This window comes from Meriones unguiculatus, chromosome 3 (genome assembly GCF_030254825.1).
Source record: "Meriones unguiculatus strain TT.TT164.6M chromosome 3, Bangor_MerUng_6.1, whole genome shotgun sequence".
In the NCBI taxonomy this organism is placed as follows: domain Eukaryota; kingdom Metazoa; phylum Chordata; class Mammalia; order Rodentia; family Muridae; genus Meriones; species Meriones unguiculatus.
In genome coordinates, this window is record NC_083351.1 from 9,011,336 (window position 1) to 9,036,883 (window position 25,548).

Sequence of the window (25,548 nt, forward strand, 5' to 3'; positions counted from 1 at the left end):
TCAGAGGGCAAGTCTAAAACCATGCCACCACAGAGATCTCCTTAGCTGTTGAATGAAGTGGGACTCTGGAGGGGAAGCTCCCTAGTGGAGCTATAGGGGGAGAATGACAGCACAGTGGCCATCGCAACTTGACGCAGTGATTGCCAGTCCTTGCCAAACAAGTGCCTCTCTGGATAAGGGCTGGAGTCCAGGTGATGCCAACACACTGCAGGCACCCTTGACAAACTCCAAGCTCATTTTTTGGTAACACTTCAGCTAAATATGGTGCCCTGGTTTCCTTAAGCTGCTATTATAAAAAAAAAAAAATCACAGACGTGAAAGCTTATAAATAACAAACATTTATTTCTTACAGCTCTGGAGGCTGGAAGTTGGAGGTCAGGGTACCAACATGGTTGAGTTCCTGTGAAGGACTGCTTCCTGGTTCATAGACCCTCTTGCTGGGTTCTCACCTGGTAGAAGGAGCAGAGAGGCCTCCAGAGTCTGTGTTATAAGCTCACTAAATGCACTGAGGATGACTCCGTCCTCATGACCAAACTGTTTCAAAGGGCCCTCTTCAAAACACCCTAAAGGAGTAGGTCCCTAAAACATCCCCAGGAACTTCCCATGAGCCTCTGTCTCAGGTATCAGCTCCCAGCCTGGCTCAGTGTTCCCGGCTCGAGTCACCGCAAATCAACCTACATTCATCACGTTGGGTGTGAGGTATCAGCACAGTGACACAGGGGAGACACAGACATTGTCTATTGCATGTGCATTTGTTTGTTCTTGGTCTAACATCCCTAGGCTGCTGGGACCTTCTACGGAAGAAGAGCATTCCTGCTCCCATAGAGAATGGGCTGAGCTTGAATGGCCGCGGAGAGCAATGTTGTCATGAGAAAGATGATTCGTGGTCCATAGTGTGGCTTGTGATAAGAACAGGGCAAATACCTCCGAGGTCAGAAGCTGTGAGCTCTCACGTCAGCTTAGGAGGGTTGTAAAGCTGTAGGCCATGAAGCCCGACTCGATTTTCTTCACACACTCACACACATGCCCCAGCCTGGGAGGTGGGTTCTGTGCAGGAGTGGCTCTCTCCGTGCTTCCTGCATCTCTACTCTGCTGACTAGGCTCTGGGATCGGCTGTCCCAGCAAGCGCTTCTAGGCAAGCTCCATCCGGTCCACTGCCCGGAGTGAGGGGACGCTTCCGTCTTCAGCATCTGTCTCCCTTGGAGAGGTGCCACTGGCTGAGTGTGGGAAAGCAGAGAGCAGAAAGAGATGGATCAGTCATCCTCATCGTCATCTTCGTCCTCCGTGTCCTTGTTGGGGGCGCACCTCTGGAAACACTGCACCACAGTGGCGAGGAAGAAGCTGGAGATGATGGCGGCAATGGACACAGCGACGCCCGAGAAGATGATGATGAAGAGGTCTGTGAGGGACAGGCTGAACTTACACTCGCTGAAACTGGCTTCTGACAGCTCCCTCAGGGCTACCCTCCGCTCCTCCATGGGCAGCGAACACTGGATGGCATCGAGGCCTGGGGAGAGATGGGTGGGATGGGAGAGGGTTAGGCTGTGGCCCACGACTGCTCAGAAGTACCTCAGGGGAGGAATTCTCACAACACCTGCTTGGGTAACACAGCTTTGCCAGTTTACATGTAGGCTTGGGGGCCCAGGCGTTCAGCTCTGGAGACTTCCTCTTACCTGTAGATAGATCTGTAAGGTGAGCTTTTTCCAGGGAGAAAATGGGAGACACCATTTTGACAGGAAGCTTAGCAACAGTCAAGGCTTGCTTCCTTTTTGTTGTTTTTTTTTGGTTTTATTTTCACGAGATAGGGTTTCTCTGTGTAGCTTTGGCTGTACTAGACTTGCTTTGTAGACCAGGCTGGTCTCAACTCACTGAGATCCTCTTGCCTCTGCCTCCCAGAGTGCTGGGATTACAGACTAATGCCACTGCACCCAGCCCACTTGCTTTCAATTTCTCGGAAAAGCCCCTCATCCCGTTTCAGTGTTTCCAAGCTTCAAAGAGCTCGCCCTCAACCCCCCCCCAACAAAGAGCATTTTCACTCACTGCCCAGCACCCCCAAACCGTCCTTGGGGTTCTTACCGATACACCCCTTTCACTCCGGCTCAGAAACATAAAGTGGAGAAAGAATATTTGAGCTTCCTCCCTCCTATAGTCTCATCCCATCCTTTACACATCCACAGCCATCCCACCCATGCATTCCTCCCAAGGGAACAGTTGCCTAGCAACCATACTGCACTCTTTCCTCTTCCTAAATCAATGTAGCTGCTTTATAGACCCAAGGATTTAGACAACCAGAGCTCTTTGGTTTATACTTGGCAACAGGCTTTGATTTTCCATATTATATATATTATATAATATATAATTTTTTTTTCCTGAGGCAGGGTCTCACTGTGTAGCCATGCATGGCCTGGAGCCCACTATGTAGACCAGGTTGGCTTCATTTACAGAGATATGCCTACTTCTGCCTCCCAAGTTCTGATATTGAAGGCCTGTGTCTTTTATGAGGAAGCCATATATGCTTTGCCCTTGCTCATCCTAGGCAAGCACAGTGCCATTGAGCTACACCCCAAGCCCTTGACTCTCTCTCAGGGCTGGGATGTAGCTCAGCTGGGGTAGTGCTTGCTTAATGTGCACAGAGCCTTGGTTTCTACATCAGTGTGGCATGGTGCATGCCTATAATATTAAAACTTGCAAGCAGGAAGATTCGGCCAGCCCGAGCTACATGGAATCTTGTCTAAAGACAAAATCAAAATGTAATGTGGGACTGGAGTGTAAAAAAAAAAAATATATATATATATATTAACCTATTGTACTTGTTGTTTTGGAGGCTTATCACCTCTGTCTGCTAACCTAGGCCTAGTCCTGGAAACTTGTAGACTCCATACAACCTAACCTAGGCCGAGAATGTTTCCAGCCTCTGAGGCTTGCTTCTTACTAAACTCATTCTTGCTTGTTCTTACTGAGCTCTGTATTGGCTGGTTCGACTCAGCTGTTCAGGCTCAAATGCCTCTCCCAGCTGACTTATTCAATCTGGCCTTTCTCTCAGCCTCTAAATTGCTCTGTTTGGTCTCAAACTATCTCCAGAAATCCTTTCTAATCTCATTCTCTGGCTCATTCCATCTTCACCTGAGTTTTCTCTCTGCAACTGTTTCTCTATTACTAATTAAAATCTGCCTCCTCTCTCTTTTTCTCTCTCTCTCACTGTCTCTCTCTCCCTGCATTGCCCCTTAGGTAGCTTCCCTTTCCTCTCTATTATGTCAAGTCTTTTTCTGATTCATCACTGTTTCAGCCACTCAATAAGACATCACTTTCAAACATGGGCGCTTCCTTTTACAAACTAACTTTACCTGCATTGTTTGAGATTAAAGGCTAAAACCACCTCACTTGGATCTAAGTTTTTCTTTACCTGAAAGTTGCTCTATACCAGGCTGGCCTTGAACTCAGATTTGCTTGCTTCTGTCTCCTGGATGAAAGGTCTGTTTGTATTCCAGTTGAATCATACAGACCTAGAAGGTCTTTGGATGTGATCTCTTGACAGAGCAACCATGTTCTGAATTAAAATTCCTCTACACTGGAGGGATAGCACGGTGGTTAAGAGAGTTCTTTCTGCTCTTCCAAGCACCCAAGTAGGCTTCTAGCACCCATGTCAAGTGACTCACAGCTGCCTATAATTCCAGCTCCAGGGGATCTATAATTCCAGCTCTAGAGACTTTGATGTCCACCTCTGGCCTGCACGCACGCACGCACACACACACACACACACACACACACACACACACACACACACAGGGTGTGCATGTACAGGCACACACAATTGAAAATTTTAAATTAGGCATACTTTTAAAAAAATCAAACTTTTACCTACTTATTCTGAGCATTTGAAAAGCATTTGGGCCAATCAGGAAAGCTTTAAGATTTCCATAGTGAGGCTCCCCTGCAGACATCCATTTCTTCAGTGTTAAAAATCAGTCAACCTGCCTCTTCTTGATAGCTATGCTAGCCTCTAGCCAAAGATGCCCAAAAACAAGAAAGAAGAGTTCCGCCTGGGACGTGCCCCTGAGCACTGTCATCTTTCTGGCTGCAGCTCCCTGAGTCAATTCTGATTTCCACAACGCTCTTTGTGCCTGGAGATTAGCCTTGGCATTTTTACAAAGCGCTGTTTTTCGAAAATGTCATTTCCCATTTCTCTGTGGCTGGAAGAAAAGGGCTTCTTCGGGAAAACACCACAGGACCCACCAGGCGTGGAGGCTGGGCCTGCGCACTCAGCTGTCATGAGACACCCTGACTGGCTCTCCCGGGCTCACAGAGGACAGACAAGAGGAGCAGGACAAAGACACTCAGCTGGATGGACAGAGCCAGGCAGAAGAGGGTGGAGATCCGCCCCGGGCACCATCCGCAGCAACAGCATCCATGACTAGTGCAGGGCTCCCGGGCTGGGGCCTGAGACCTCGGGGTTCCTTCTCTCTTACACTGTCTTACCGCAGACTGGCTTCCTCAGCCCGGCGCTGTTTCACTTTGGGTTTTATTGCTGTTGTTTGCCTGATAGTTTTGTGTATGTATAGGATGCAGTTCCTCATTTCCAAACACACAACTTTTTCCACTCTCATTTCCCCCACTCTGGTCTCTACAGGACCTTTCTTCTGGGCAAGCGCCCCTCCTGTTTCCATGTCTTGTTTGTTGGTTTGTTTTGCTTTTCTCTGAATCAGGTTACGTGACAGTTCTGGCTGTCCTGGAACTCACTTTGTAGACCAGTATTGAGATTTCAAGGTGTGTGCCATCGCTACCCAGCTGTCCATGTCTTCTTTTTTGTCTGTGGTCCACTGAATTATTACGGTTGTAGTTTATTGACTGATTGATTTAAAGTTGTGGGGTGTGTGCGTGTGTGAAGAAAAGGTCAGAAGGGTCAGATAGATCCCCTGCAGCTGGGGTTATAGGTGGTTGTGAACTGGTTGATGTGGGTGCTGGGAACCACACTCTGGTCCCCCAGAAGAGCAATACCCTTTCCTCACCACTGAACTCTTTCCAGCCCCTTTGGGTTTTGTATTGAGACAGAGTCCCATGTAGCCCAGACTAGCCTTGAACCCATATGTAGCCAAGAGTGACCTTGAACCTCTGATTCACCTGCTCCCCCCTCTGAAAGTGCTCATAGGCATGCTCCATGGGGTGCTGGGGCTTGAACCCAGGGCTTCCTGCATGCTTAGACAAGCGCTCTACCAACTGAGCTGCATCCTAACCCCACAAACCCAGGTCTGCTGCCACGTGAGATAGCGCCCTCATCCCTGGCTTGTGCCTCATAACACCCTGTCATCTTTACGGACAATGCTAGCAGTACCCCCAGTAAATGGGACAGTTCAAAGTGTCCCCGGGAGCCAGGTGTGTTTGTATTCTCAGCACTTGGGAGGTGACGTTATGAGGATCAGACATTCAGCCTCAGCTGTATACTGAAGGCTATGTGAAATCCTGCCTCAAGCAAGCAAACAAAAATGTAGCTCGTTTAAGTGTCTTAGCAGCCATTTGAATATAGGAAGTATACATTAGGTCTTAGTTACACAGTTTTTAGATTTTTTTTTTTTTAATTTTCCTTTATGTGTTTTACCTGCATGTATTCTCCGTACATGTAGTGCCAATGCAGGCCATAAGTGACAGTAGGGGAAACTGGGTCTCCTGTACCCCAAAATACCGACAATTCCACAGGGCATAGACCTACATTATTTCATTATAGCTGCCTCAGTAGCTACCCACAAACTGGGTTACCCAAACCAATCGGTGGTTGGTTGTGGTGGCACACACCTGTAATCCCAGGATACTAAAGGAGCTGAGGCAAGAGGATCGAAAGTTAGCGGCTAGCATGAGCTACACGGAGAGATCCATGTCTCAAAACAGAATTTTAAAAGGGGGTGGGGCCGGGGCACAGCGCAGAAGCAGAACTCTCCCCGCCTGGCCTGCACAAGGCTTGTGTTCAATCCCCACACCATACACACGTAACAAACAAAAAAGGCTCCATCTGGAGCAGAGTACAGCATGGAGCATTGTGGCACGTGTCTGCAATCACAGCATTGTGGAGGCTGAGACGAGGCAAGGAGATTTCAAGATCAGGCTACAAAATATAAGACTGTGTCTCAACACATACACACTCCTCAGAGAGAGGGAGGGGGAGGAAGAAGAAGAGAGATGCTCTCACACTAAGGGAGAGGCTGCTTGTCTCCTCCGACTCTAATACTCCTTGGCTCCTGGCTGTCTCACCTTGTTCTCTAGCCTATCTCCCCAGGATCTTCTGCTCTGTCTGTGTCATTCAGATGTCTCTCCGCCTCTCCTCTACAAGGACAATTGTCATTGGAGTGAGGCAGAGCCCTCCCCCGACCCGGTCCTGGTCAACCAAGGATGGTCTCATCTCGAGATTCTTAAAGCTAATTCCAACTGCAAACACTCTTTTTTAATATAAGGTCACCATCACAGGAGAGTCTGGCTCTGACCTGGCCATAAGGCCCGGGGCTCACCATTCAGCAACCCCACCACCAGCAGCATCTATGGAACATTTCCACCGTCTCCACACACAATCTCTCCCAGGTTTCTTTGGAGGCAGTCACCTCTTACTTACGTGGAGTGTGCTTCCATGTGGTTTCTTAAACTCCACTGTGAGCTGAGGAGACAGCAAGTGTGAGGATCTGAATTCAACACCCAGAGTCTGAGTAGAAAAGCCAGATGTCATGGCATGTGCATGTAAGCCCAGCCCTACTTGGTGAGTTTTGGGCTGGTGAGAGCCTGCCGGAAGACAAGATGGATGGTGTGCTGTTGGGTCTCTGTCAACTTGACATAGACTGGGGTCACCTGGAAGAAGGTAGCCTCAGTTGAGGAACTGCCTCCCTCAGGTTGGCCTGGGGCATTTCTGGGGAACATTTTTGTGATTGGTGACTGATGGGGGAGGGCCCAGATCCCCCATCATCGGTGCTCCTTCTGGGCAGGTGATTCTGGGTTGCACAAGCTGAGCGAGCCAGCATGCACTGTCCTCTGAAATCTTTGCGTCAGTTCCTGCCTTGGCTATCCTGGATGAGGAACTGTATTGTAACCCGTAAGCCAAATAAATCCTTTCTCCACAAATTGGTTTTAGTCAATGCTTTATTACAGCGATTGAAACCAAACTAGGACAGATGTCATCTACAAAATGATAGCCAAGGTCATTCTTTGGTCTGCACACACACACATACACACACAAATGCACAGCCTCTCCCTGCCAGCAGCCTCGAAAGACCACAATGGGCTTGGTGTTTCTCTGTGCTAGAACATACAGCACTTAAGTTCAACAGCTCAAAGGAATATGGAGCTTCCCTTTAGCCCCACAGCCCTTCCTGCCGCCCCTCCCAGTGGGGTTCTCTGTCCAAACCTCCAGATCTACCTCCCCTCCATTATTGTTTGTTTGAAGTTTTAACTATTTTGAAACAGCCTCCAAAGTTGGCCTCCAACAGGCAATCCTCCTGCCTCAACCTCCATGGCATGTGTCAGCCACACCCAGTTTACAGTGACAGCGACGGAACCCGGGGCCTCCTGTGTGCCACTCTACCAGCTGAGCTTTGTCCCTGTCCTTTTCTGAGACCGCTTCTTCAGCTCTGAGGATGAGCTGGCATCCTTCCACTAATAACCTTTCCCATGTACTCAGCCAGGTTTGGTTCCTCTTGCTTATGCTCAATGGCCCTGGGATGGACTATAAAAAGTGGAATTCAAGGATAAGTTGGTCCCTGTCCTGACAGCTACTGTCCCACGGCCACATATTATTATCTACAGTTGCCCAGATGCCCTGCAAAAACACCAGCTAGGAGGCACAGGCGTCCTGGAGGGCCATGGAAAGGGAGTCCGAGAAAATCACCTCCCCTCTGGGGTGGCCTCCTGATTTCTGCCTTGCAGTGGCTCTGCCTTCAACCCATTCATCACACCAGCCAATTCAATCTTGTTCGGGCCAAGCGTCTCTCTTGAGATGGGTGTCTTGCTCCTGTGTGTGGCTGGGGTCATCCTCCAAACCGGCACCCCAGACTCCATCCCCTCCAATGATGACTTCTCCCCACAACTGACACCTGAGTGTTGAGGGTGACAAACTGCCATCCTAGAAATAGATGGTGACACAGCAGATGGCGGATTGAGATTAATCTCTCGAGCCTGGTCCGGCCCCTCGCCAAGGAACAGGCTGGGCCCAGATCTCTTTCAGGGGGCCTTCCCCCCACCCCCGGCTCTGGCTTCCGGAGAGCTTCTCAGTGTGATTGGCCCCAGGCTCTCCTAAGCACTTCTGTAGTTAAAGATAGGTTTCTGCTTTCCTAATTCTGCTTGTTGAGGAAAGCCTGCATACACATGGAACGCCATCAATAAATGCACAGAAGGCAGATGGAAGAACTTACAAACACAGTTTGTGCAAAGGTTTAGACCTTTCTAGGTCCTCTCCTAGGTGTAAACGTTCACAGATCTGTCTGGAAGAAATACTCCCAGTACAATGTCTGACAACCCTATCAGGAATTTCCATTTGCCAATTATAACATGCCGCTTTTATGGATTTGTCTTCCAGGCTGGCATCGAACTCCTGGCATCAACACATCCTCCCACTTCAGCCACCCGAGTCTTGGTGCTATAGAATAAACTACACTTTGGAATCTAGAGAGATGGCTGAATAGTTAAATGAGCTTGCTGTGCCGGCATGGCAACCCAAGTTGGAAGCTCCAGAATCTCTATATAATTCTAAAAGGTAGGTGTGAGGTTGTTAAGGTACCTGTAATCCCAGCACTATTTTTTTTTTCTTTAAGGCAGGCATGGCCACATGCACGCCTGTAAGCCAGGTCCTGTGGAAGGCAGAGACAGGTGAATGGCTGGCTGCCAGCCTAGCCCTAGGTTCTGTGAGCAAGCCTGTCTAAAGGGAATAGGTAGAATATGGCATCAACTGTCCTCTGGCCTCCGAATGTACCTTTTAGCAATGGCTCATACACTGTGAGTATACAACAGACGTGCATATGTACTGCGAGGCGAGACACACACAAAAATACACATTTAATGCCGCAGGGTATTCTACGGCAGAGGAGTCCCGGTCTTCTTACTCATTTCCCCGATGCTTCCAGGATTGTTTTTTCTCCTACTAACATCTTTATGACATTCTATTTTTGGATTTGGGGTCAAGGGTGTGTGCCACGGTGCATTTTCAGAGGTCAGAGGACAACATGCAGGTGAGATCTCTCCTTCTACCATGTGGATTCCAGGGATCAGACTCAGGTCATCAGGACTGGCATCAATTGTCCTTACCAGCTGGGCAATCTCCCCAGCTCTGGCTAGTCACCTATTTGTCATCATCAGTCTGACAGGCTGTAGAGAAGAATGTCGCTGATTGATATTTTTATTTCTCTAGTCACCAGTTGAGCTGCATATTGTATTGTGTAATCAGGGACCAAGACCTGTGATGTGGCTTTTGTCAGTCTTCCAGAGGTGTCAGAGGCCTTGGTGACAGGGTAGGCTTGGGGACAAGGTATGGTAGAGCCAGCCAGTAGCTGCAGCCAGAGCTCTCCAGAGGTCCTCCCAGTCCCTGGAGGAAGGGAACCACAGCCTGACTCTCCCACAAAGCTATCCCACAAACTTGACTTTTCTGCTCGCCTGTCACTGTGCTAACGGGAGCAAACCCTGTGCTGATAAAAACCCCTTCCTTGCCTTTCCCTGCCTGCCCCACAGAACCTTCAAGTCATACAAGGCTCTGCAAATAGCAGTGTGAGGCCTTTCACACCCGCAACCAGCCTTTCAGCCCCTCTGCCTGTTCCCATTCAGCGCATGGTGGAAGGTTAGATGTGAGAGAAGACACCTTTGATGCCTCCACTTCCCCCCTTTCCCAGCTCCCCCTTGTAGGAGAGATGAGAGGCAAATGGAAGTCAGGCAACTTGCTTAAGGCCGCCGTGATGTGATGGCTAATCATGAGGGCAGGCACTGCAATTGAAGAACTGCCTCCATCAGATTGGTCGGCGTGGACATGCGTGTAGGGACATTTTCTTGACTGCTAATTGATATTAAAAGGACCCAGTGCTGTGGGCAGCACTGTCTCTAGGCAGGTGGGCCTGGGAGCAAGCCAGTAAGTCATGTTCCCCCATGGTTTCTGTGTCAAGCCCTGTCCCGCTTGAGTTATGACTCTGACCTCCTTCAGCAATGGACGGTGACCTGGAAGATGAAATCAACTCTCCCTCCCTGAGCTGGTTCCATGGTGCCCATCATAGCAAAAGAGAGCTAACGAGGACAGTCAACAAGACTCCGGCCTGGACTCCGAGTCTTCTGATACCTGTTTAGTGTCGTTCTGGGCATGTGTTCTTCGTCACTCAGAACATCTGGAGAAGTTGCATGTGCGGTGGCCTCAGCTAGAACTGTTTCATGCCATGGAGGAGCACTGCATACAGAGGCATGCATGGAGCTCCGTGAGGCTTGCTCGTGCTCTGGGAGGCCAAGGGACACGAGCTCTATTTTCTTACAGTGCTAACCTTTGTTTTCTACTGCCACTTCCATTAAACAGCCATCACCACACAGGAGAAAATTCCCAATTATCCTCCCTGTCTCGGCTGGCAGACACTCCGTCTGATTAAATAATAAGCTGATTTCATGGAGAGAAAGATGTATGCGCAGCCTCGGGTCAAGGGCTCATCCTGAAGCATCCTGGCATCAGGCAGCCAGAGCTCCTCCTATACCTCCCAAATAGAAATTGTCCCCACGAAATGCCCACTGCCCAGCCCCTGGCAACCCCCATTCTCCTGTGAATGTCATCACTTTGGTTCTCCATAAATGTGGAGCCAATTATGTATACTTGTCTCAGTTCTGGTCACTATTGCTGTGATGAAACAGCATGGCCAAAAGCAAGGTGGGGAGGGAAGGGTTCATTTCACTCTCAGTTTCATATCCCACTTCATCCTCAAAAGCAGTGAGGGCATGAACTCAAGCAAGGCAGGAACCTGGAGGCAGGAGCTGATGCAGGGGTCGTGGAGGGGTGCTGCTAACTGGCTTGCTCCCCGTGGCTTGCTCAGATTGTTTTCTTCTAGAACCCAGGACTGCCAGCCCAGGGATGGCTCCACCCACAATGGGTGGGGCTGTCCCCAGTTAGTCCCTAATAGGAAAGTGCCCTACAGCCTGATCTTATGGAGACATTTTCTCAGTTGAGGTTCCAGTCTTTCTGATGACTCTAGCTTGTGTAAAGTCAAAATAAAACTAACCAACATAGGACTTATCGTTCTGTGTCTAATTTATTTCTTGTTTGCTTGTCTCGGTGTTTTGAGACAGGGTCTCACTGTGTAGCCCTGGCTGTCCTGGAACTCACTATGTAGATGAGGCTGGCCTTGATCTCACAGAGATATGCCCACCTCTGCCTCCTTGAGTGCTGGGAGTAAAGGCTTATACTGCAGAGCTCTCTATATTTGGGGTTTTGTTTGGTTTGAGACAGGATTTCTCTGTGTACCCCTGGCTGTCCTAGAACTCCTTCTGTAAACCAAGCTGGCCTCTAACTCAGAGATTCACCTGCCTCTATGCCCCCAGTGCCGGGACTAAAGAAATGTACAGGCCTCCACACTCAGATTTTTTTTTTAACACAGAACTTTAGTAGTAAAAGGATTCTGGGTTTTTTGTTTGTTTGTTTTTGTTTTTGTTTTTGTTCTTTTATACCTATGATTTTCTGCCAACATGTAGAACAGTGCATGTTTCATGTGCACTGTACTCTGGGACCAGAAGCAGCATCAGGTCCCCTGGTATTGGAATTGCATATGGTTGTGAGCCACCACGGTACTGGGAACTGAATCCAGCTCCTCTGCAAGAGCAGCCAGGATGCTCTTAGCTGCTGAGCGAGCTCTCCATTCTCTGGGTTGGTTGGTCTGTCTGTCTGTCTGTCTGTTTTTTGTTGTTGCTTGCTTGCTTTTTGTTTGTTTGCCTTTAATTTTATATGTATCTACTTTCCCACAGTCTAATAGCTGGAGCTTGCTACTTTTATAATCAGGAAAACAAAACTGCTCTTATTTTATTTTTTAGAGAAAAGAGTCACCTTGGAGTTGTCTAAGAGAAAGTACCCATATGACTTCAGGGTACTTTAGCTTTTTTTTTTCCATCTGGATGACAGTAATCCCCATTCATTTGCCCAAGGCAATCCCATTGACATCAGAAAATCAAAGCAGTTTCTGGGGCTGAGGATGGGCTCGCCCACTGGCCCTGACTTGAGTCAGGTAGCAAACAGAGTTAAGTGATACGTGTTATGTGCGACACAGGGCCTGTCTGTTGGCACCTTCTCACTGAAGGACTCTGCCCACAGTGGTGCCCACTGGGGCCCTTAGCACCTAAGTGCCAGAACATTCCAAACAGCCCTCCTGTGTCTTGTCTAGGAGGCTTTCCTTTGAAGAGCGGGGCTGGCCAGAGCCAAGGCTCTTTTGCTTAGTTTTGCCATTTCACCCTCCTCCCAACCCCTCAGCCTATATGTCCAAGTGTCAAGGTCATAGACTATAATTCAAGCACCTCCTCTCTGGGACTGAGGGCTGTGGCTGTCAAGGACACAAGCCCATCGCTAGAAAGAGAAGGCACAAGAGGAAGCCAGCCAAATCAGCATTCCTCAGGAAACCCAGCGGCACCTTGCGACATTTGCTCTCTCTCTCAGGCCTAGTGTAGGCTGTGTCACCTGATGCACGGACCTCCACCACCAGGCATACAGTCTTGCCCCTGTCCCCTCTGGCTTTTAATCCTAGTGACCCTCTTCTCTTCTACTATGGCTCCAGGACCAAGGAAAAGAGCCACATATGAACAGGCCTTCTGTGATGATGTCTCAGGCCACTGAACACATGTCCACACAGTGCGTGCACACCCTTATGAAAATATTCACACCCGGGCATAAAGGTGTTCAAAGAGGCAAAGACAAATGGATCTTTGGGGGTTCAAGGCCAGCCTTGTTCACAAGCTAGCCAGAGTTTCATGGACCTTATCTCAAAAATAAATAAATAAAAAGAAGGAAAGGAAAAGAAAATATATGAATATATACATTTTTTTTTAACCCTCAGAATTTTACTTGAAAAGAGCTTTCCAGGTCTTACACTTACACTCTTTTGATTGCAGAAGTGTTAGGCCTAGAAGCAGTAGGCAATTTAGGTAATATGGCCATGCTGGATAGTTTGATGTCAACTTGACACAAGCTAAAATCGTCTGAGAGGAGAAAACATCAGTTAAGAAAATGCCTCGATAAGATCAGGCTGTAGGCAGACCTGTAGGGCATTTTCTTAGTGACTGATATGGGAGGGCCCAACCCACTGTGGATGGCGCCATCCCTCGGCTGGTGGTCTTGGGTTCTATAAAAAAGCAGGCTGAGCAAGACATAATAAGCAAGCCAGTTAGGAGTACCCCTCCAGGGCGTCAGCTCCTGCCTGCAGGTTCCTGCCCTGGTGTGGAGGTTTAAGCCGTGTAAACCCTTTCCTCCCCAAGCTGCTTTGGTCATGGTGTTTCATCACAGCAATAGTGGCCCTGACTAGGACAATCACCAGCTCCAAAGTACAGAACCAGAGAGCCAAGGCCTCCGCCAAAGCAGCTGTCAGGCTTCTGTGTGCAGGAAAGCCCCGGATGGGACTCATACAGTGCAGCTCGTGGGCTTCTCCCCTGATGCTCATTCAGGAGGTCTGGGCACCTAGAGATCCGCAGGAGGCTCCCAGATGGCACTCGGGTGGTGCTGTCTGTCTGCCAGGCCGATGTGAAGGAAGCTGTGTAAAGGGAAGCCTGTAAAGAGCACGGTAGATGTTTCCTGGGCTACGCCTCTACCCTGCCTGACCGGTCACCTGAGTGATTTCCAAAGCCTCTCTGGCTTCCAAGTCTAGAGTACCTTCTGCTTAAAGAGAGACCCCAGCTGCTCACTGTTCCTCACTACTGAGAGACGAGTATCTCACGGTGAACCACCGCAGGAGCTACAGAACCTGGGACTGGAAGAAAGAAGTGCCTGATGTCACCCAGATACTGAGGACTGAGGGGAAAGACACTCTTCCTTCCCATACCCCTCAGAAGGAGAGGGCATGAGGCGACACACCCCAGCCACTAACTGTTCAGCCCTAGCTGCCACTCCACCCGGACTGCTTTTGTTTCTTGTTGGGGAAAGTCGAGCCTGCCAAGCACAGAACCTAAATAAAAGAGACTTAGATGTGACAACGTGCTCTATAACTTCCAGGCAGCATGGTAGGGCTGCCAGAGAGCTGGGCATGAAAATGAGTGCTGGTGACCCTGGGATTTGGGAAGCTGAGGCAGGAGAATTACCTAGGCTGCACAGCAAGACCCCATTGCAAAAGCAAACAAAACAAAACAAAACAAAAAAATCACAGGCTGGCAAGATGCCTTAGTGGGTAAAGGCACTTGTCACCAGACTTGATCACTGGAGTTCTACACCCATGACCCACAAAGGAGAAGGAGGGAACAGTCCTGGAAAGCTCTCCGCTGACCTCCGAATTTATACTTAGATACATCTGTGTCCCTACCCCTGACTTAAATAAATCAAATCAAATCAAAACACAAATGCAGGATGCCCAATTAGGCCTGCATTTCGTGTGGAAGACAAATAATGTTTCCTATATAAATACTGAATATGCATACTCCGTCTTCGTAGCTTTAATACTGACATACTTATTCTAAAATGGGATTTCTCGTTTATCTGAAATTCACCTGAGTTGAAATTCAGCTGAGCATCCTGGTATTTCTGCTCAGCCTGGATGCTGGTTTGTTTTGCTTTCTGCTAGCTGGTCAATGGAGCAATTTCTTATCATGCCCCGGACCCATCGAATGAGCCTGGCCTTTTCCTTCCTCTCCTCTCCCGGGTAACTAGCTTTGAGGCTGGATAGTCCTATCCCTGTGTGGCCACAAGAGGGGGCTCACCTGGCAGGCAACACATTTTCGCTACTAGTGGAGGCACCCAAGGTCACAAGGAGATAGCCCTGCCTTATCCTGGTGGAGGAGGGTGCAAAGGAGCAGTGAGTGATGCTGAGGGAGCTGTCCTCTACTCAAGCTTGGGGAGGGGTCCCCTCCCTGGGAAGAGGCAGGGCTCATGCTTAGAGAGCCTGGAGCCTGAACCCCAGTACAGGCCGATTTTCATTGGTGGAAAGTGGGTGGTCAGCATGGCTAGTGAGCTGGGAGCCAGGAGGTCCTGGCACGTCATCCAGCCATGCTTTTGAGTAAGCATGGCTTCTCTGCTCGAGTGCCTTCCTTAAAGTTGCATGAAGTCCCTGTTGTTGCTTCTTCCAGCCTCCCAGGAACCTCACCTAGCACGCACTGTATGTACACCAGGTAAGCGAGTTACAGAAAGGCCATGCAAGACTGGGGATGTCGCACAGTGACGGAGCACTTGGCACCGCAAACACACAGACAAGCAAACAGACTTCAGTGCCCCAGCTGGGCTTCCAGACTTGGCCTTGACCTCCATGAAAGACAGACTGGGAAGAGGACTGGGAAGGCCATGTAATGGATACCAAGGAGGAATAATCCCTAGTGTTTGTAGACCAGGCTGGTCTCGAACTCACAGAAATCATCTGCCTGCCTTTGCCTCCCCAAATGCTGGGATTACAGGAGTGCACCACCACGCCCGGCTTTATTTTTAACTGTGTGTGTGCAGGTCCAGGTGGCTGTGCAGATGCTGTGTGGACCATATGAGTGAGTACACAGGGAGGCAAGAAGAGGTCGCTGGCTCCCCTGAGGAGGAGTTACACACAGCCCCGTGCTGGGAACTGGACTCTGATCTTCTCCGAGAGCAGTACATTCTTTTAGCCACTGAGCCATCTCTCCAGCCCCTGCCACCATCTTTTTTGAGAGAGGGTCTCTCTCTGAGCCTGGAAGTTCCTGACACAGCTAGACTGGCAGGCCAATGAGCTCCTGGGATTCATTTGTCTCCATCCATCACCCCACCCTAGCATTGGGATTACAGACACACACCATCACGCCTGATTTTTACATGGGTGCTTGGGGACTGGTCCTCACGCTTGTGTGGGAAGCCCTCTGAGCTATCTCTGGTCCACCATATCAACATATTTATCATTCATTAAGGCCGGGAGGAGCCTGCAGGAGGCCAGAACAAAGACACAATCAATGGCTAATGGTACTAGAAATGGTAAAGTTTTCTTATTTCATAGCTGCAGTCACATACCTGTATTAAATTATCGTGTTATGTGCCCCACTGTTGTGCAATTACCACACGCCAATTGAAGTTTGAAGAACTGTCTGGTATATTGCGGGAGGGAGTGGAGATTAACCCCTCTTGGGCATCCCTGGCTTGCTGGACATCATGGTGTCCTTCATCGAGCAGACTGCTGTTAACCCTCCCGGCTGAAGGGAAGACAATGCCCACGTGTTGAATTCGGAAGCAGGGAAACCGAGGTTTGGGGAGGTCAGGGGCCCCATCCGGAACCATAAACCTGAGTCCAGAACAGAACCTGAGTCTTGCCCTCAGCTCTCAGCCTGAGCCAGTTCCTTCACCCTCCCCGCCCTGGTTCACTTTGGGGACACTGTCCTGGCCACACTCTGGGCAGCTGCAGCGAGACTGGAGCTGCCCTTGGCTCTGTGCCCCGGGAGGTGTCTTCCAGCTGTCCCCTCCTCTCCTGGCTGGATGAAGGCAGTCTTTCTCCCCGCCTTGCCCTATCCCCTGGACCCTCTCATGATCTTCTGTTCAGTGGCTGTCCAGCCTCCCCCAGCCTCACATGTCCACCTGCTGTCCATTTTCTCCCATGGATGATGGATGTGGGAAGAGTAACAGCTCCGCCTGCTCTGGGGTTATGCCTTCATTACTGTGTCTTGATCCTGGCAACACGTGAAAACGGCTAGCTTCAAAAACCTTAGGCAGCCTACGCAGAGTTCCCAGAACCCTAAAGCAACACTCACACCCATGACTTCCAACTCTGACCTCAGGCTCTGTGGAGGTCTCAGAGGTCAGCCCAAGTACTCAAAAGACAAGAAGTCAAGGCATGGAAGCGTTAAGGGCCCAGTCGAATTCCCAGATGCCCAAGGCAGGGCTGAAAACAGAACCTAAACTCCTGCCAACTGGAAGACGGCAGGAGTCCGGTAGTGGACAGTCAGTCTTTGAGAAAGTCACCAAGACAGGGGCAATCAAAGACAAGGTGACCCTTTCCCAAGTGAGGGCTTTGACAGGACATTCCTGTCACTCCTGGCAGAGCTGGGAAGCCAGGCAGGAGAACCAGGGCATCGTTTCAAACCCGGGAGACTACATCTTGCGGGCCAGATCTTTAGGAACTGTTCATATCGTAGAGCCCTTCCAGAGAGAAAATACCGTCCACTTGCCCTCTCAGTGACGGGGGGAGGGGGGGCTCAGGGTGTGTGCCTGTGACCCTGTGGGGTGAACAGGCGGACACAGGAATTCCACACACAGAGGAACAGTGCTCATGAGCTCTCAATGGGAGGAATAAAGAGAAGTTCACAGCCACGCCACTTTTGATAACGTTTGCGATACAGGACTGTGGACAATTTCACCAAAGCTTTAGGGGTTGTTTCTGAGAGGTCAGTTTGGGCCAGTGCTCCCAGGCTCAAGTAGAAAAGCGTGGGCTCCGCCCAAGGTAAGGACATCACCTGCCTGGGGGCCCTGCCTTCTCAGCTCTCCCTTTCCTTCCTTCCTGCTTTGTTCCCAGTGCCCTTGTGTTCCCATCAGCCAACTGGGTATGTGTGTGGGTCGTCAGGAGGGGCAGCAGGAACACAGGGGAGGTGCCTACCCGAAAGGCTTCTGTCCCACATTTCCACATCTAGGCTACCTTTGTCCCCACCTGGGGTGGACTGAAGAGTCAAGGACAGCTGAGAACAGAGGGACCGGTTTAGAATATCTGTGGCAGTTAGACTGCGTTCAGGACTGGCCAGCTCCTCTGGGTTCTGGGAATGGCATGGTGTCCCACACAGAATGCCATTTTCCCACTAGGAGTGACCGGTGCATTGCTCACACACACCTGCCCTAGGATCTGAAAGCTCCCAGACAGGATGTGGACCACAGCGTTAGAAAAAGAAAGGAAAAAAAAAAAAAAAAAAAAAAAAGCGAGTCCTAAACTTGGGCAGGAGGCAAAGAAAGGGAGAAACTTGGGGGAGTTCCTGATGTGTTCTCTCTCACTGGCTTTGTCAGCACACCCAGGAGAATTTCTGGCAGCTGGTCTTGTGGAGTTACAGCCGCAGGGGTTCTCACTCAGGGGACTTGCTGGTGAGTCCCCAAGGCGAGGCCCCACACACCCAGACCGTGCTGGACTCTCCCCTCTCCTTCCCTCCTCCACCCAGCCCTGGCTTGCGGCCACCCCCTGGCTCACCTTTGGGTAGTTTGGACGCGTTCTCCTGAATCCAGGAGAAGAGGTGGGCGAAGTCGCAGTCACACAGCCAGGGGTTCCCGTCCAGGCGCACAGTCCGCAGCGCCGGCAGCGCGTCCAAAGCCGCCACGTTGAGGCTGCGCAGGTTGTTGCCATTGAGTTCCAGCACCTGCAGCGACTCCAGGCTCTCGAAGGCGTCCTCGTGCACACCGGCCAGGTGGTTGTTGGCCAGGCTCAGCTTGACCAGCCTCCCCGCCGAGCGGAAGGCGCCGGCGCCCAGCTGGGTGAGGTTGTTGTAGCTCAGGTCCAGGAAGGCCAGCTTGGCCGAGCCGCTGAACGTGCCCTCCTCCAGCGAGCGCAGCGAGTTGTTCCTGAAATCCAGATACACCAGGTCTCCGTGGAAGATGAAGAAGTCCTCGGGGATCCGCTGGATGCGGTTGCCGGCCACTAGCAGCTTGCGCACGTCCAGGGGGAAGGGATCGGGCACGCTGGGCAGCCCCCGATCGCGACAGTCCACGGTGTGGGGGTCGGTGCAGGCACAGCCCGCGGGGCACGCGCGTCCCGGCCCAAGCAGTACCAGCAGGCTACCGAGCCCCAACGCTGCAGCGGCGCCAGTTGGGCGGCGGGGGACAGCGCAGAGACTCATGGCCCCGGGGACTCCGGAGGACAAGGCTCTCGGGACTAGGTAGGCGCAGCGGGGACCTGGCGGCGGGGCGCCAAGAGCCCCGGGGCAGCGGCGCGGGGCGGGGAGGCTGCGCCGGGCGCGCGGGGGCGATGAGAGTGCGGCGGGGACAGAGCGACCCGGGGTGCCCGGGCGGCGGGAGAGGGAGGAGGCAGAGGAGAGGCGCTGGGCGCAGGATTCACCCGCACAGGAAACCGACCCTCTGGAACATTCCAAGGCACAGGTGGGAATGGCGGAGGGAGGCCAGCGCGACCCACTCGGGCGGGGAAGTGGGACCTGTCGCACGGACCTGGCCAGCGGTGCTCAAGATTAAGTTCAGTGACGGATCCCTGGAGCGATTTCCGTAGGGCGTGTCTGGGGCATGCGCCGGGAGCGCCACCCCGGTGTCAACCAACAGGGCCCAGGTCACTCCGGCTCCAAGTCCCGGACAATGCCCGCAAGCTGTCAAGTCCCCGCCTGGGGCTACGAAGCTGAGCATGGCGCGGCTCCAGGAAGGCTGGGCTTCCCTCCTTCTTCCCACCTGCTTTTGCCCCACCTCCTCCAGGAGGAGGGTGTGAGCCAGGCGGGTAACTGCCAAGGTCCCGCTGTGACTGGAAGGATGTCCAGGGCCAGTCCGTGTTTTCTATGCTGGTCCTGAGCTTAGGGATGGAACTCATCCTCCAAGCACACACACTGTGTCTCTGATTCCAGTACCCACACTGCGGCTCTGAGCAAGGCCCAAGCAAGAGGCAATGGGGCAGTTTGGAAGGAAGTTGAGTGACCTGGAGCCTCCCAGTGTCCCTTGAACTCCTGTGGAACTATCTGTGAAATGGAAAGCGTAACTAACATCTCATCATAACTAACATCTCATCACACCCTCTGAGGACTGAGGAAAGCCAGAAGCAGTGTTTGAGTTGCCAACCTTTTCCTTTCCCCACCAGCCCTTCGTCTCGATGCCCCAGGAAACTGATCTGGTCAGAGAGATGCCGAGGCTTAGAGCCCATCTCCACAGAGGTGAGACTGGTTTTAGTCTTCCTTGTCATTCCTCAAGCCAAGTCCCCGTTCTGCTCCCCACCCAGGCTCTGAATCCTTTCCTCGGGAAAGCCCTGCAGAGCTACAAGGAAAATTGCCCTGCAGGTGGCTATTTTAGTCCCAATACCTTGGAACTGAAAAGCTCAGCCCCCGGCCCAAAATAACCCAGGGAACAGCTGTCAGTTACAGGCCTCCACTGCCCCTGCCCCTGGCTCTGCTGGAGAATGGTGGAGCCAGCTCTTCCAAAGCCTCGGAGCTAAGTCTGGGTATTTTTCTCAGTTTGGAAGGGAGTTGGATGACCTCTTTTTGCAGTTTGGAAGCCAGTTGGTGCCTCTGAGCCAGGGATCAGGCAGTTGAGCTTTTGGAGCAGAGCCAAGGGCCGAAGAGGCTAGATAACACTTGCACGAGCCGCAGGAGGAGTAGGGTGTGGCCCCCTCGGTAGCTCTCCCTTGCCTACACCCAGGCCACCAAGCCAGCCCCGCGGTCCCCTGTCTTGTATCTAGACCCTCTTGAGTCTGCAGAATGCCCTGCAATCCTCAGTTTCAGGGGTTCGGCCTCTTGAAGAGCCACTGTGGGGTGGAAAGGGTCAGGTGGGTGATCCTCAGCCACATTGTGCCGCAACGTGCCTGAGCCACCTTGATTCTGTTGAAGACGCAAGAAGGTGGCCAGAAAAAAAGCACACGATGCCACCCTACACTCTGCACAGGTATCCTGAAAAGAGAGCTGTTGCCCTTTTCAGCCTCGGGCTCTGTTCTGTTTGCGCTGGGGCAGAGAATTGTTGGAGCTGTAGGTTTAGCGAGCGTGCATAGGTGTCTTCCTGTCGTGGAGTCTGGCTAGCTGCAGCCAGACTCAGCCAGACTACACTGCGAATCAGATCCCAAGTTCTTCCCCGGATGTTTGGTCCTGCCCCTGACCACAGAATCGCAGGGCAGGCTCTTTTATCTTTCTGAAGACTTCCCAGACCTTGTCTGTTAAAATTGAGCCTGGGGAGAGGTGGGCTTTTTATCCAGGACACCCAGAGTAAAGACTGCGCTCACTCATGGGTGACTCTGATCAGCAAAAACAGTCTCTTTCTTCCCAGTGTACGGACCCTGTTTAGCCATGGAGCACTCACAAAACAGGGCCATGCTTGATTGCAAAGTAATGCAAGGGGCTTCAGAAAACAAAACAACTGTGAAATGCCTCTCCTTGGCTGTGACTCCCTTGTCCTGAAATTAAGAGGAAATGCTTCCTCTATCCTTGCATGGACAGTGCAAGTACATGAAAGGAATTATTTGTGTGGAAACGTGACTTGGAAAATGTAGAAGCCATGCATGGAAAAGTAGCCACAAATCTCCCTGTCCTTGCTTTTTGCTTTCAGTGGCTCCCAAAGTCCCTTGAATCCTAATCTAACTGTTGTTTTGTTTTGTTAATTAATACCAACAGGACAAGGCTGAGACTCATGAGAATCAGGAGTGTCCCCCCCCCCCCCTTGCTGTTGAAGTCTCTCATTCCTTGGAAAAATAAAAGCTTTGCCACCTCTGATATTTCCTCCTCTTGCACGAAACACAGAGCCATGACCCGAGCAAGGTCATTCCATGAGTCAGGGATAGGAGCTGGAAATAGAATGCAGGCATTGCGGATCCCCACTTGTGCCACTCACCCACTCTCCCCGCACCCGCTCGGGACAAGCGAAGAGGCCCAGAGAAACTTCCAGGGTGTCTGTTTGTCAGAAGGGCTCCTGTGTTTATTCTCAGAGGCAACATTTCAAGATTCCTATTCAAGAGTCACTAGATGAGGCATAAAATACCCAAGGGTATTAAGATATAATGGATCTTTGGGAAAACCTAAGGTTCAGGTCGTTGAGAGAGCTCAAGCAGATAAAGCTGCTACCACGCCCGATAAACTGAGTTTGACCCCCGGGACCTAGATGGTGGAAGGAGAGAAGATGGCTTCTACAAGTTGTCCTCTGACCTACACAGGTACACTGGGTAATGCGTGCCTACACATGCACCTATACACACGGGCACACAAATACATAAATGCAATTTAATCTCTTTTAAATGTTTTATTAAGTTTGTGTGGATGTTTTGCCTCTATGTATGTCTGTGCATTACTTGTGGGTCCACTGCCCAAGGAAGTCAGAAGAGGACACGGGGCCCTTAGAAATGGCCATTACGGATGGTTATGAGCCATCATGTGGGTGCCGGGAATCAAACCCAGCTCCTTCAGAAGAGCAGAGCAGCCAGTGCTCTTAACTGCTGAACCATCTCTCCAGCTCCAAATAAATATAATTAAAAAAATAATAATGTAAGGTCTTACTCTGCCTTTCCAATACCACCTTTCACCATCTCAAAAATCCTCAGACCTCCCTATGCTTTCCGACCTTCATTTAGACATCTTTCTGTCTGGTCCTTCTCCCATCCTTGTCAGTCATCCAGGAAGTGAGGTCCAGGGAGACGTATGTATGGAAGTCCCCTGGGAATTCCCCAGGTAGGGCCAGGATTCTGAGAGCACAACCAATCCAACAGACAGGCTTTCTGCTTTCATTGCCAGGCTGACATCTAAATTAGGCAAAGTCCCAGGCCTTGACTCCTACACAAGATGATGCCAGTATGTCAAAGGCTATGCTGAAATCATAAAAAATGTGGCTGGTGTTTAGTGATGTCATTTGGATTACTGGTGTGAATCACTTTTTAATCCGTGCCTGGCTGCCTGAGTAGGAGGCATGAGGACATCCCCTTGTCCCCCAGGGATGAGAACATACACTCTCCCTTTTCCTCAGGCAGCTTGATGCAGAACCTCCTCTGTGCTCTATGCTCTGTGCTCTGTGTCCCTTACAAAAGGACCAAACACAACTCCTCACCCTTCTGTGCCACTACCACCAGGGGGCGCTATGTGCTCCTCACACAGGTTCCAGGAGGCAAACAGAAGCACCCGCTAAACACACACACGCGCACACACACACACACACACACACACACACACACACACCAACACTAACACACACACTTTCTTCTCCAGCTCCAGCTGACTTGCATGGTAAGTGGGCAGCATCCCTCCACTTCTCTCAGTTGCTTGGTTCGTCTGAACATGAACAAGTTAATGGGACTCAAAATCTGGAGTCAGCCCATTGGCCTGGCACAAGGAGATGCATATTCTTTGCTCACAGCCAGTGCTCCCAATGCCAGCCAAGCATTCATCAAATGTGTGGCCTTAGGTGGGGCTGGAGGAAGGTGGGGCTCATGGCATCCTATCTGTTCCAGGGGAAAGCCTGAGTCCCTGGCACCGTCATCCTATGAGTAAGATGTGGTCCAGCAAGCCCTGGTGCTGCCCATCCCCACCCCCTCTCCACCTGTCCAAATCTCATACCCACTGGCAAGACCCCTTCCCCACTCAAGCCATGCAGCTCTCTGACTGCCACCTGAAGTCTACTCCTGCCCAACCCCCAGCTCACGATCCCAACAGCTGAGGAAGCTGAAGCGACCACTGAAAATGCACAGCAGAGTCACCCATGCTCGGATGCTGCTGATGGGTTCCTGTATGTGGCCGGGAGATCTCGAGGATCCCAGAATCCTGCCTCCAGGTGTCCCTGGAGTGAGGGCTGGAGCCTGGGGTTTGCTTCTGCAAGGCAGGTTACAGCCGTGGTGAAAGATGTCACATCTGAGATTGGCTGACAAAGGACAGCGGCTTCCTTCCGCATTGCCAGCAGACTGTCACCTTCTTGGCTTGTGCAGTTTGACGGAGCAAGCTGCCAGCTCGGAGTGGCACACATGGCAATGATCGGAGGGTGACCTCAGAACAAAGGCCCATGAGGAACTGAGACTGGGCAACATCCACAGGAGCTTATCGCGAAGCCTCCCCAGTTGAACTTGGAGCTATCCAAAGGCCAACCCAAAGTGCTTTCCCATCCGGGGAGACTGGTACAAAACCATAGGTATAAGATATTAAAGGTAATGACAGTGCAATTTGTCATACAGCAGTAGCTAACTAATACAATCAATTGGAATAAAAGTCCCACCGTGCCTGGCTCTATATTATCTTTTCCACCCAACGTGTGACCCTGTCTTTGCCTGTCTGTTTTTGTTACGTCTTATCGGTTGCTATTGCAAATTGTTTTATTGTTTGTATGGCTGTTTTGCCTCTATGTATGTCTGTGCATTACTTGTGGGTCCACTGCCCAAGGAAGTCAGAAGAGGACTCGGGGCCCTTAGAAATGGCCATTACAGATGGTTATGAGCCATCTGTAGATTACTGTTAGAGTAATCCATTACTCTACTTGTATCTTTTGTATGGACATACCTCCCGCCTCCCCTCCCATGGCTTCTGGCTTGACTGGTGCCATTCTGTCCTTTGGGTTTTTTCAGTCCAAATGTCATCTCCACTGCAGGCCTGCATCTAGTTCCCAGATTCTCCACCACTCTAAACTTGTCTTCTTGTCAAAATTCTTATTACCACCAGACCGGCCTCACTTCCCTATCTCTGTCTTTACTTATTCACTCCATTGTCCCTCATTAAAATGGAAACAGGGCACTCTACTGGTTCTCTAGAGAAACAGAACCAATGAGATGAATATATATCACAAAGGGGATTTACCGGGTTGGCTTACACAGTTTGGCCTGGCTAGTCCAACAATGGCTGGCTGCACGCTAGGAAGGCGGAGAACAGCTTGGGATCTGATTGCTAAGTTTGGTGCCTGGATACCTCAGCAGTTCCAGACTGGTGCTGAAGGCCTGGAAGATTCCTGGAGAGCTGCTGGTGTCAGTCCAGGTTAGAAAATCCAAGGAAGCTGGATTCTGATGGCAGTAGAGAGAGGTGAGGGAGCAGCAACGGTAAAACTCACTCACCAGCAAGAAGCGATGTCAGGTGTTAAGCATTGATTTCTCCTGGGACGTTTTTCTATCTGGACCCCTGGAAAGTGCTGCCCACTCTCGGGAGGGACTTCTTTCAGTTAACCCTCCTGGAGGTGTCCTCAAGAACCCGCCCAGAAAGCCAGGTCTTCCTTGACTCCAGATCCCATAAAGCTGACAATCCCTATTAACCATCATGGATGCTTCATCTCAGTTCCCAGAATCCACCTTGGCATGCAGGAAGCACTCCTGAAATGTTTAGACATTAACTCGTCGTCACCTGCAAAAGATGCTTCTCAGCCAGGTTTCGCAGTCACTTCTGCGGTAGCCCACCTGGAGACAGACCCTCACTTAGCCTTCCCTGGTAGAGCAAGGGCCTGGGCTCTCCAAGAACAGCCTCAGATCTGCTCCTGTGAGAGGTCAGGGCTGTGTCTGTGTGGATCACAGAGCACCCCAGCTGAACCCAGGCAGTAGCTGGGGTTTCTCCATATTTAGAGTTCTATCACAAGCTGTCAACCCTCCAACAGCTTTGTTCCACCCTCCACGATCCTTCTTCAAAGCCTCTTCCCAGCTTGCCTCGTCTACACTCTCTTAAGGAAACTTGACTCTCCAGATTTACCCAAACCCTTTTGATTCTCCTTCTTAGGGGAATAAGTGGTCTGCTAGGTGTTTGGTACAAAGATGGCGCCCACGTAACCCCATCCTAAAGGGGACTCAGGTTTAGGAAGAAGCCACAAGAACAAACATGAAT

General features: G+C 50.9%; 1 protein-coding gene and 1 long non-coding RNA gene across 2 annotated transcripts; one reads left to right on the forward strand and one right to left on the reverse strand.

Moving 5' to 3' along the window:
• Nucleotides 1-317: 317 nt before the first annotated feature.
• Nucleotides 318-19,480, reverse strand: Lrrc38 (leucine rich repeat containing 38). The gene is given in 6 exon segments (XM_021650250.2): nt 318-1,507; nt 18,279-18,957; nt 18,960-19,039; nt 19,042-19,096; nt 19,098-19,210; nt 19,213-19,480. Coding segments are annotated over 6 exon segments (1,404 nt in total). The 5' UTR covers nt 19,436-19,480; the 3' UTR covers nt 318-1,253.
• LOC132652942 (uncharacterized) lies at nt 18,825-23,393 on the forward strand. The gene is made up of 3 exons (XR_009590489.1): nt 18,825-18,960; nt 19,648-19,950; nt 21,394-23,393. It is a non-coding gene; the product is annotated as an uncharacterized LOC132652942 (long non-coding RNA).
• The last annotated feature ends 2,155 nt before the right edge of the window (nt 23,394-25,548 follow it).